A 13253-nucleotide genomic window follows, 5' to 3' on the forward strand; every position below is an offset into this window, starting at 1 on the left:
TCACACACACAACTGGTTGTCACAGACTGATACGTCCTTACACACTGTAGCTGTTATGTGCGGATGAATTAGATACGTATAGGCTGCATGTCACATACACAACTGGTTATCACTCAGACTTATACGTCCTTACACGCTGCAGCTGAATTAGATATGTATAGGCTTCATGTCACACACACAACTGGTTGTCACTGAGACTTATATGTCCTTACACACTTCACCTGTTAGTTGCAGCTGAATTAGATATGTATAGGCTGCATGTCACACACACAACTAGTTGTCACTGAGACTTATATGTCCTTAAACACTGTATATGTTATGTGCAGCTGAATTAGATACGTATAGGCTGCATGTCACACACACAACTAGTTGTCACTAAGACTCATACATCCTTACACTCTGTATATGTTATGTGCAGCTGAATTAGATACGTATAGGCTGCATGTCACACACTCAACTGGTTGTCACTCAGACTGATACGTCCTTACACACTGCACCTGTTAGGTGCAGCTGAATTAGATACGTATAGACTGCATGTCACACACACAACTGGTTGTCACTGAGACTGATACGTCCTTACACACTGCACCTGTTAGGTGTAGCTGAATTAGATACGTATAGGCTGCATGTCACACACACAACTGGTTGTCACTGAGACTGATACGTCCTTACACACTGCAGCTGAATTAGATACGTATAGGCTGCATGTCACACACACAACTGGTTGTCATTTAGACTGATACGTCCTTACACACTGTAGCTGTTAGGTGCAGCTGCATTAGATACGTATAGGCTGCATGTCACACACATAACTAGCTTTCATTCAGACTGATACATCCTTACACACTGTAGCTGAATTAGATACATATAGGCTGAATGTCACACACACAACTGGTTGCCACTGAGACTGATACGTCCTTACACACTGTAGCTGAATTAGATACGTATAGGCTGCATGTCACACACACAACTGGTTGTCATTTAGACTGATACGTCCTTACACACTGCAGCTGAATTAGATACGTATAGGCTGCATGTCACACACACAACTGGTTGTCACTAACACTGATACATCCTTACACACTGCAGCTGAATTAGATACATATAGGCTGCATGTCACACACACAACTGGTTGTCACTAACACTGATACGTCCTTATACACTGCAGCTGAATTAGATACGTATAGGCTGCATGTCACACACACAACTGGTTGTCACTGAGATTGATACGTCCTTACACACTGCAGCTGTTATGTGCAGCTGAATTAGATACGTATAGGCTGCATGTCACACACACAACTGGTTGTCACTGAGACTGATACATCCTTATACACTGTAGCTGAATTAGATACGTATAGGCTGCATGTCACACACACAACTGGTTGTCACTGAGACTGATACTTCCTTACACACTGTAGCTGAATTAGATATTTATAGGCTGCATGTCACACACACAACTGGTTGTCACTGAGACTGATACGTCCTTACACACTTTAGCTGAATTAGATACGTATAGGCTGCATGTCACACACACAACTGGTTGTCACTGAGACTGATACGTCCTTACACACTGTAGCTGTTATGTGCAGCTGAATTAGATACGTATAGGCTGCATGTCACACACACAACTGGTTGTCATTTAGACTGATGCATCCTTACACACTGCAGCTGAGTTAGATACGTATAGGCTGCATGTCACACACACAACTGGTTGTCACTGAGACTGATACGTCCTAACACACTGTAGCTGAATTAGATACGTATAGGCTGCATGTCACACACACAACTGGTTGTCATTTAGACTTATACGTCCTTACACACTGCAGCTGAATTAGATACGTATAGGCTGCATGTCACACACACAACTAGTTGTCACTGAGACTGATACTTCCTTACACACTGTAGCTGAATTAGATACGTATAGGCTGCATGTCACACACACAACTGGTTGTCACTGAGACTGATATGTCCTTACACACTGTAGCTGAATTAGATACGTATAGGCTGAATGTCACACACACAACTGGTTGTCACTGAGACTGATACGTCCTTACACACTGCACCTGTTAGGTGTAGCTGAATAAGATACGTATAGGCTGCATGTCACACACACAACTGGTTGTCATTTAGACTGATATGTCCTTACACACTGCAGCTGAATTAGATACGTATAGGCTGCATGTCACACACACAACTGGTTGTCACTAACACTGATACATCCTTACACACTGCAGCTGAATTAGATACCTATAGGCTGCATGTCACACACACAACTGGTTGTCACTAACACTGATACGTCCTTATACACTGCAGCTGAATTAGATACGTATAGGCTGCATGTCACACACACAACTGGTTGTCACTGAGATTGATACGTCCTTACACACTGCAGCTGTTATGTGCAGCTGAATTAGATACGTATAGGCTGCATGTCACACACACAACTGGTTGTCACAGAGACTGATACTTCCTTACACACTGTAGCTGAATTAGATACGTATAGGCAGCATGTCACACACACAACTGGTTGTCACTGAGACTGATACTTCCTTACACACTGTAGCTGAATTAGATATGTATAGGCTGCATGTCACACACACAACTAGTTGTCACTGAGACTGATACATCCTTACACACTGTAGCTGAATTAGATACGTATAGGCTGCATGTCACACACACAACTGGTTGTCACTGAGACTGATATGTCCTTACACACTGTAGCTGAATTAGATACGTATAGGATGCATGTCACACACACAAGTGGTTGTCACTGAGACTGATACGTCCTTACACACTGTAGCTGTTATGTGTAGCTGAATTAGATACTTATATGCTGCATGTCACACACACAACTGGTTGTCACTGAGACTAATACGTCCTTACACACTGCAGCTGAATTAGATACGTATAGGCTGCATGTCACACACACAACTGGTTGTCATTTAGACTGATGCATCCTTTCACACTGCAGCTGAATTAGATACGTATAGGCTGCATGTCACACACACAACTGGTTGTCACTGAGACTGATACGTCCTAACACACTGTAGCTGAATTAGATACGTATAGGCTGCATGTCACACACACAACTGGTTGTCACTGAGACTGATACGTCCTAACACACTGCAGCTGAATTAGATACGTATAGGCTGCATGTCACACACACAACTAGTTGTCACTGAGACTGATACTTCCTTACACACTGTAGCTGAATTAGATACGTATAGGCTGCATGTCACACACACAACTGGTTGTCACTGAGACTGATATGTCCTTACACACTGTAGCTGAATTAGATACGTATAGGCTGCATGTCACACTCACAACTGGTTGTCACTGAGACTGATACGTCCTTACACACTGTAGCTGAATTAGATACGTATAGGCTGCATGTCACACACACAACTGGTTGTCACTAAGACTGATACGTCCTTATACACTGTAGCTGAATTAGATACGTATAGGCTGCATGTCACACACACAACTGGTTGTCACTAAGACTGATACGTCCTTATACACTGTAGCTGAATTAGATACGTATAGGCTGCATGTCACACACACAACTGGCTGTCACTGAGACTGATACGTCCTTACACACTGCAGCTGAATTAGATACGTATAGGCCGCACCTCACACACACAACTGGTTGTCACTGAGACTGATACATCCTTACACACTGCAGCTGAATTAGATACGTATAGGCTGCATGTCACACACACAACTGGTTGTCATTTAGACTGATACATCCTTACACACTGCAGCTGAATTAGATACGTATAGGCGGCATGTCACACACACAACTGGTTGTCATTTAGACTGATGCGTCCTTACACACTGCAGCTGAATTAGATACGTATAGGCTGCACCTCACACACACAACTGGTTGTCACTGAGACTTATACATCCTTACACACTGCAGCTGAATTAGATACGTATAGGCTGCATGTCACACACATAACTGGTTGTCACTGAGACTGATACGTCCTTACACACTGCAGCTGAATTAGATACGTATAGGCTGCATGTCACACACACAACTGGTTGTCATTTAGACTGATACGTCCTTACACACTGCAGCTGAATTAGATACGTATAGGCTGCATGTCACACACACAACTGGCTGTCACTGAGACTGATACGTCCTTACACACTGCAGCTGAATTAGATACGTATAGGCCGCACCTCACACACACAACTGGTTGTCACTGAGACTGATACATCCTTACACACTGCAGCTGAATTAGATACGTATAGGCTGCATGTCACACACACAACTGGTTGTCATTTAGACTGATACATCCTTACACACTGCAGCTGAATTAGATACGTATAGGCGGCATGTCACACACACAACTGGTTGTCATTTAGACTGATGCGTCCTTACACACTGCAGCTGAATTAGATACGTATAGGCTGCACCTCACACACACAACTGGTTGTCACTGAGACTTATACATCCTTACACACTGCAGCTGAATTAGATACGTATAGGCTGCACCTCACACACACAACTGGTTGTCACTGAGACTGATACATCCTTACACACTGCAGCTGAATTAAATACGTATAGGCTGCATGTCACACACATAACTGGTTGTCACTGAGACTGATACGTCCTTACACACTGCAGCTGAATTAGATACGTATAGGCTGCATGTCACACACACAACTGGTTGTCATTTAGACTGATACGTCCTTACACGCTGTAGCTGAATTAGATACGTATAGGCTGCATGTCACACACACAACTGGTTGTCATTTAGACTGATGCTTCCTTACACACTACAGCTGAATTAGATACGTATAGGCTGCATGTCTCACACACAACTGGTTGTCATTTAGACTGATACATCCTTACACACTTTAGCTGTTATGTGCAGCTGAATTAGGTACGTATAGGCTGCATGTCACACACACAACTGGTTGTCACTGAGACTTATACGTCCTTACACACTGCAGCTGAATTAGATACGTATAGGCTGCATGTCACACACACAAACTGGTTGTCACTAACACTGATACATCCTTACACACTGCAGCTGAATTAGATACATATAGGCTGCATGTCACACACACAACTGGTTGTCACTAACACTGATACATCCTTACACACTGCAGCTGAATTAGATACGTATAGGCTGCATGTCACAGACACAACTGATTGTCACTAACACTGATACATCCTTACACACTGCAGCTGAATTAGATACGTATAGGCTGCATGTCACACACACAACTGGTTGTCACTGAGATTGATACGTCCTTACACACTTTAGCTGTTATGTGCAGCTGAATTAGATACGTATAGACTGCATGTCTCATACACAACTGGTTGTCATTTAGACTGATACGTCCTTGCACACTGTAGCTGAATTAGATACGTATAGGCTGCATGTCACACACACAACTGGTTGTCGCTGAGACTGATACTTCCTTACACACTGTAGCTGAATTAGATACGTATAGGCTGCATGTCACACACACAACTGGTTGTCATTTAGACTGATACGTCCTTACACACTGCAGCTGAATTAGATACGTATAGGCTGCACCTCACACACACAACTGGTTGTCACTGAGACTGATACGTCCTTACACACTGCAGCTCAATTAGATACGTATAGGATGCATGTCACACACACAACTGGTTGTCAATTAGACTGATACGTCCTTACACACTGCAGCTGAATTAGATACGTATAGGCTGCACCTCACACACACAACTGGTTGTCACTGAGACTGATACGTCCTTACACACTGCAGCTGAATTAGATACGTATAGGCTGCATGTCACACACACAACTGGTTGTCATTTAGACTGATACGTCCTTACACACTGTAGCTGAATTAGATACGTGTAGGCTGCACGTCACACACACAACTGGTTGTCACTGAGACTGATACGTCCTTACACACTGCAGCTGAATTCGATACGTATAGGCTGCATGTCTCATACACAACTGGTTGTCATTTAGACTGATATGTCCTTACACACTGCAGCTAAATTAGATACGTATAGGCTGCATGTCACACACACACAACTGGTTGTCACTGAGACTGATACGTCCTTACACACTGCAGCTGAGTTAGATACGTATAGGATACATGTCACACACATAACTGGTTGTCATTTAGACTGATACGTCCTTACACACTGCAGCTGAATTAGATACGTATAGGCTGCATGTCACACACACAACTGGTTGTCACTAACACTGATACATCCTTACACACTGCAGCTGAATTAGATACATATAGGCTGCATGTCACACACACAACTGGTTGTCACTGAGACTGATACATCCTTACACACTGCAGCTGAATTAGATACGTATAGGATGCATGTCACACACACAACTGGTTGTCACTCAGACTGATATGTCCTTACACACTGCAGCTGAATTAGATACGTATAGGCTGCATGTCACACACACAACTGGTTGTCACTGAGACTGATACGTCCTTACACACTGTAGCTGTTATGTGCAGCTGAATTAGATACGTATAGGCTGCATGTCACACACACAACTGGTTGTCACTGAGACTGATACATCCTTACACACTGCAGCTGAATTAGATACCTATAGGCTGCACCTCACACACACAACTGGTTGTCTCTGAGACTGATACGTCCTTACACACTGCAGCTGTTAGGTGCAGCTGAATTAGTTATGTATAGTTTGGATCACACTCTGCTTAGTGCACTTGCTTGGTTAAATAATCAGACTTTTGGGATGGAAGTTCACATCTCTCTGCTTCTTGCATATTCTGGCAAGGTCATTTAAGGTACAGGGATGCCTAGATAAACCTTTCAGCAAATAATAACATGAGAAGGAAGCAAATTAAATAATAGAAGTAAATTGGAAAGTTGTTTAAAATTGTATTCTCTATCTGAATCATGAAAGAAAATGTTTGTGTTTCATGTCCCTTTAAGCAGATATGTCAGACTATTGCTTCTGTGATTAACGTAATATTTATAGTGTTGGGTTATATAGCACGGGGTAGAACAGTGTGGGTTCCAGACAAGGTCAGCAGACCAGGTCGTAGGGGGAACCCCAGCATTTCTCATTAGTGGGCACTTCTATACCATAAATAATGTGATAATGATATTCTTCACTGATGTTTGTTACTGATTAAATACGTTTTTGTAAGCTGCCATTAATTCTTTACACCTTCTTTGTCTTTCAGTTCCTCCGTGTCCGTACAGTCTCAGGTCCCACATATTACTGCAGGATGGGTAGCACATTCAGAGGTCACCTACAGGAGAAGTTTTTGCTGGTGGATTGTAATGTTGTGCTGAGTGGCACCTACAGGTGAGAAAATCGACCCTTACTAGCTGGAGTAGGTGCCAGGCTGCCCCTTTGCTTTATTTTTTTTACTTTATGTCTGTCCCAGAAACATTTCCTTTCTTACACAACTTCACTAACCAACCACACAGCTAAATGTTGCTTCTTCAGAACATCCTGTATAAGGATTTGGTATTACAGAGGGGGTATCGGTGTACAGTCTCCAGGTCTTAAATAAAACAAGGTACAAAGTGTCACAAATAGTTTAGGAAAATTGAACTATGTATTATATAATCAATTAAAATCATTGATTATATAATACATAGTTGTGCAATAATTACCATTAGTAATCATATTATCTTTAATGAAGCATCTTACTTACTAAAGGTGCTGAGGATTTTGCATGTTTATGACTAAGGGAAAGGCAACCACCCCTGTTCCTCATGCATCATGTTCAAGCAAGGTGCTGTATAGAGATTGTATGGTTTATATAATCAATTAAGCAGAGTCTGGCTAATTTATGTATTCTTAAGCACAGATACATTGAATCCCTGCAAATATGGGGTAAAAGGGAGTCTGTATTTTAAAGTTGGGGGTTGTACATTCCAAGGGAGAACAGGAGAATATTTGAGGAATGTTCAGTCCATAAGTGGAGTAGAGAGTTCATGGGGGAGTGGGAGAGTTAGGGAGTAAGCAGTCTATGAGGGGATGGAAGAATGTTTGGGGTGTGTGTAGTCCATAGAGGTAGTGGAGAAATGCTTGGGGAGTGTTCAGTCCTTGATGGGGAGTGGGAGAATGATTGTATGTAGTCCATGGGGGGAGTGGGAGAATGATTGTGTGTAGTCCATGGGGGGAGTGGGAGAATGATTGTGTGTAGTCTATGGGGGGAGTGGGAGAATGATTGTGTGTAGTCCATGGGGGGAGTGGGAGAATGATTGTGTGTAGTCCATGGGGGGAGTGGGAGAATGATTGTGTGTAGTCTATGGGGGGAGTGAGAGAATGATTGGGTCTGTAGTCCATGGGGGGGAGTGGGAGAATAATTGGGTGTGTAGTCCAAGGGTTGTGGGAGAATGATTGGGTGTGTAGTCCATGGGGGGAGTGGGAGAATGATTGTGTGTAGTCCAGGGGTGTACGAGAATGATTGGATGTGTAGTCCATGGGAGGAGTGGGAGAATGATTGTGGGAGAATGATTGTGGGAGAATGATTGTGTGTAGTCCATGGGGGGGGGGGGAGTGGGAAAATGATTGGGTGTAGTCCATGGGGGAGTGGGAGAATGATTGGGTATGTAGTCCATGGGTGCAATGGCAGAATAATTGGAGAGTGTGAACTCCATAGGGAGAGTGGGGGAATATTTGGAGAGTGTTTAGACCTTGATGGGGGGGGGGGGGTGAGGGAATGTTTTGGGACTGTAAAATCTATTGTGGGGAGTGGGAAATATTTGAGGAGTGTGGAGACAATGGGGGGAAGTACAGAATGTTTGGGGAGAGTGCTGTCCATGGGAGAAGTGGGAGAATGGTTGGGTGTGTAAGCAATAGGGGAGTGGGAGAATGATTGGATAGTATTAAGTGCTTTATGGGGAGTGGGGTAATATTTGAGTTGTGTTCAGTCCATGGGGGGAGTGTGGGAATATTTAAGTAGTGTGCAAACCATGGGGAGAGTACAGAATATATGGGGAGTGTGCAGTCTGTAATACATAGGGAGAATAGACAATTATTTTTGAGAGTATACAGTTGTGAAGAGTGCAGTCCTTAGGGACAATGTTTTGGGATAGTGCATTCAATCACTAAAATGAAATAACAGGACATTGAACTTCATTAGTTGCCCTCTACATTGCTTGTTGCATTTTGAATATTTTATTTAAACATATATTTTTCTGTATTCACAGCTATATGTGGTCATTTGAGAAGATCCACCGCAGTATAGCCCACATTTTTCAGGGGGAGCTGGTCTCAAGTTTCGATGAAGAATTTAGAATCCTCTTTGCCCAGTCTGATCCACTCATTCCTTCAGAGAATGTGCTAGCCAAGATGGAGAAACCATTCATGGGAATGGTACCCTACGGGGGCCCTCGTCCATTATTTGAGAGAAAGCTTAATTTCATGTACCCCAGAGATGACAACTCTCAGAATTCTCAGAACTTTCCAAACTTCATGGTAGACCCTGATCGTCATTACTTGCAATCATTCCGTAGGGAAGAGATGATGAGACACACTATGGATAACTCTGGGTTACGGATGTATGGCAAGAAGTTTGCAGAGCACATGGAAATGGATAAGATGCAGATGTCTTTCATGCAGAACAAGAATATGGATGTGGAGGCCTATAAGAGGCATAGTTTTGCTGAAGGTACCTTTGAGAACTATACTGCCGCCAACCAATATAGTAGACAAATGTTTACGAGCAATAATAATGACGAGTACAGGTTTCAGTCCAGCCAGTTCCAGAAGAGCCAATTTATGCAGCTTGATCGCTCTTTCACACCAACACGAACTCAGGGGCTGTTTGAGAAGATTAGAGGCAACCGTCAAGGCATGCTAGAAGCAGATGAGAATGACTCGAGATTTCAAAACAGAGCTTTACCAGGGGAAAACAATTTTGCTCTTGAAGGTCCTCCTCATACGAGACTTGGCTATAACCCTTCAAATTCATCTCGTGAAGTGCGGCATGGCTCTGATCAGGTGGAGATTGGAGGAGAGGGAAGATTCGGACAAAGATCACAGGGAAGGCAGAAATTCATGTGCCAAATATCTCCCACACATAAACAAGGTATGGAACAGAGGCATTTTTTCCAAGATCAGGATGCAGATAAAAAAACACAAGAAAACAAAGAAGGCCTGCGCAGCTGGAGGATATCATCTTACTTGAGTGGTATTCAGTCAGATCAAGATGAGGAAGGCCTACCAGTGGCTATAGACTCAGAGGCATTTGATGATGCATTAGTACCTTTTGAAAAAGCTGTACCTACAAGTGAGACTCTGTTAAAATACTCCATCGATCCAATTCCCCCATACAAACCCCCTGCAGTTTTAAAAGATGTGCCAATGCAGGTTGAAAAAGTAAAGGAAACCTTAATGTTAGAGAAAGAAAAAGAGGACACCTTGTTAGCAAGACATGATTCTTTCAGAACTAGGACTAATCCCCTTCTTCAGAGAGGGTCTCGTTTAAGGTCTTCTCTTATATTTAGCAGCTCTAAAGTAGAGCAGCATAGTTCTACTGCTTCTGAGATGGTACAAGTAGTGCAGAAGGAGCAGAGCTCAACTGAAGTTATTAAAGAAAATGAGTCATATAAAACCAGTTCAAAAGTAGCTGAGATCCTTGAAAAATACAAGACTGCTAACAAGGATAGTGAGAGTGCAACAGTTATTCAAGCCAAGTCATTAGCAGCTACAAACACTATCCATGAGGAATCAGAGATGGGCCAGAAGAGAAGTATAGAAACAGTTGCATATAAATCCCTGGAGTCTAAACTCCTTGAAAAGGATTCATTTAGCCGGACAGTACTTGAGTCACAGTATCGATCTTCAGTAAATACTAAATTCCAGGAACTCTTTAGCAAAGATAATCAGACAAGCACAGTTACTAAGATTGAGCAGATGGCCTCAAGCATACAGACTATAGAATCTAGCAAACCTGCTCTTCCAGAGAAAAATGAAAGTCAGCTTACAATCACTGAAATTATTGAGGAACCAAAACCAGCAGCTATTGAAGCTCCAAAGCCACCAACCCCACAAGAATCTGGCCTCCACTTTGGAAATGCTCTGGAAAAGATGTCACAGAATCCAATGCCCAGTAGCACCATGAATAAATCTGATGAAGAAATCTCAAGGTCAGAACAGAATCCTATGGAATTCATTAGGAGAGGGTCAATGAAACTAAAGCAGTTTTTGCAATCAAAGGCAGAGAAAAAAGCAGAAGAAGACCTATCTTCAGATATAGCTAAGATGGAAAAGCAGAACACAGCCCTCAGACGCCTCTCTAAAACAGAAAGTCAGGAGTCTGTGACTGTTGTGGATGGTGAGGAGAAAGCATCCAAATCAATACTGACCACTTCTCCAAAATCTTCAACTGCTCCCCAAAGCCGACTGTCGACTTCAACCTCAAATGTCATCTTCAGCAGCAACTTGCGTGATGACACAAAAGTTATTCTGGAGCAGATCTCGGCCAATAGCCAGAAAAACAGAGCTGAGATGGCTAAGCAGGCTCAGCAGCCACTATCTACTAGTGATGGAGATGCCTCCAGTGTTAGTTCTACCACTTCAGAAGTCAAAGTGGAGCAGGTTTCCAGCCCAGAGTCTACATCCATAGTTAGGACTGGAAGTTTCCTCAGCCGATTTTCAAGGCCATCATCAAGCTCTCCTGAAGAAAGAGACAACCTACTGAAGAGGATGGAAAGCATAAGGAAAGAGAAACGAGTTTATAGCAGGTTTGAGGTATTCTGTAAGAAGGATGAACAGCAGAGCCAGGTAGAAGAAAACGATGATGCCGATTCCAAAGATAAGAAAGTGGGAAAATTCATGCCTAGATTACTTGGAAATTTAATTAAGAAATGACCCTAGCTATACTGTGGATATATCGTCCAGGTGCCACTTCCAGTATAGGATGTCCACAACTACAATAGTCCCATCAGTGGAGTTCCTGGCCATCTCTTTTCCAGACTTTTCTAGTGATTCCTAAGTGCCATCACATGAAAACTTTCTGGAGACACAGGAAACATTTAATTAAACCCTACATGGTATTATAATATGGAGACAAGTCATTCAAAGACCACAAAGGCAAAGGAGATCAACAGAGACTAAACCATGTTGGACAACAAAGAGATATGACCTGTGTGTCCAAGGAATTGAGTCAGGAACTGTATTCCTCAGGTTATTTAGAATATCAAATACAAAAAATATGCAACAGTTTGGCAAATGGCAAACAAAATAGAGGGAAGCTAAACTGGAGATGTTTGAAAGCATCTCGGTCATATATAGGCACCAAGCTCCATATAAAGCTGCACAATGATCTACAACATCAGTGCTAAGCATTTTGGCATTGTCCTTTGTATTCTTAAACTTTTTAGATAGTCATTATTCATACATGGATTTATTTATTAACAAATACATTTGTTCACAAAGTACAACATCTTCAGAAAAAACAATAAAATATGGACGACCAGCAGATGTTTTATGTAGTCTGGAGCAATAACATGATATTTTCTATACAAAATCTTTACATTTAAGATGATTTTGAATTGTTATGATCTTTATAAATAAAATGATGTTATCCCTTTTATAAAATAAATATAGCTGCCTAGGTCAGCTTTTATGCCAATGACCTGTCACAAAAACATATTATGCCTGGAGCATGACTTATCAGGGTCTCTTGAGATTTTATACTAATTTATACTAGATAAAGGTCATATTTTATAGTGCCTTATGTAAAGACCTAAATAGGTATCATTTGAACATGCAAAGCCTTCCTTTAGTGATGATTCAAATAAAAATATGGTGTATTATAATAATCTGATAAGCGAGGCACGCACAGACCTAGCCTATGTAAATGAATTGCTTGCCTTACACAGACTGGAGAATTCCATTGGGTTTTAGAGATTAACACCAGAGTTTAGATGGCTACAGCATGGAGTTTGCCACTTCTGTTTTGATGGAAGTAGAATGAGATTCATTTTCTTGCCTTCCCATGCATATTCCGTCAAGCTTGGTAGACATGCCAGCCATAAGAGATCAAGTATTTCATACACATTCTAAGTGTAAAATAGCAGTTCGGAGCTGGGAACCACATACTGTTGAGGTGAGGGGACTTCTAATGTGAAATTGTAGACTGTATTTTCAGTCCTTGTGATATCAATATCTATAACGTAACATTAAATGAAATTATTGGGACAGTAAAGACAAAATTAGACTTAAATGATCTGAATAGAGCATGAGATTTTATACAGCTTTCCAATGTACTTGTATTATCAATTT

At 42.0% G+C, this 13253-nt stretch overlaps 1 protein-coding gene across 3 annotated transcripts in view; it reads left to right on the plus strand.

Annotated features, from left to right (window-relative positions):
* The window catches only part of FAM83H (family with sequence similarity 83 member H), a 306466-nt gene extending 293866 nt beyond the window's left edge, over window positions 1-12600 (plus strand). For all 3 annotated transcript variants that reach the window (XM_053715487.1, XM_053715488.1, XM_053715489.1), the window contains exons 4-5: window positions 7189-7313; window positions 9173-12600. In XM_053715487.1, coding sequence (XP_053571462.1) covers window positions 7189-7313; window positions 9173-11837 — 2790 coding nt within the window. In that variant the 3' untranslated portion in view covers window positions 11838-12600. The remainder of the gene's footprint in view (window positions 1-7188; window positions 7314-9172) is intronic.
* The last annotated feature ends 653 nt before the right edge of the window (window positions 12601-13253 follow it).

The sequence above is a fragment of the Bombina bombina genome, chromosome 5 (assembly GCF_027579735.1).
Source record: "Bombina bombina isolate aBomBom1 chromosome 5, aBomBom1.pri, whole genome shotgun sequence".
Lineage (NCBI taxonomy): Eukaryota > Metazoa > Chordata > Amphibia > Anura > Bombinatoridae > Bombina > Bombina bombina.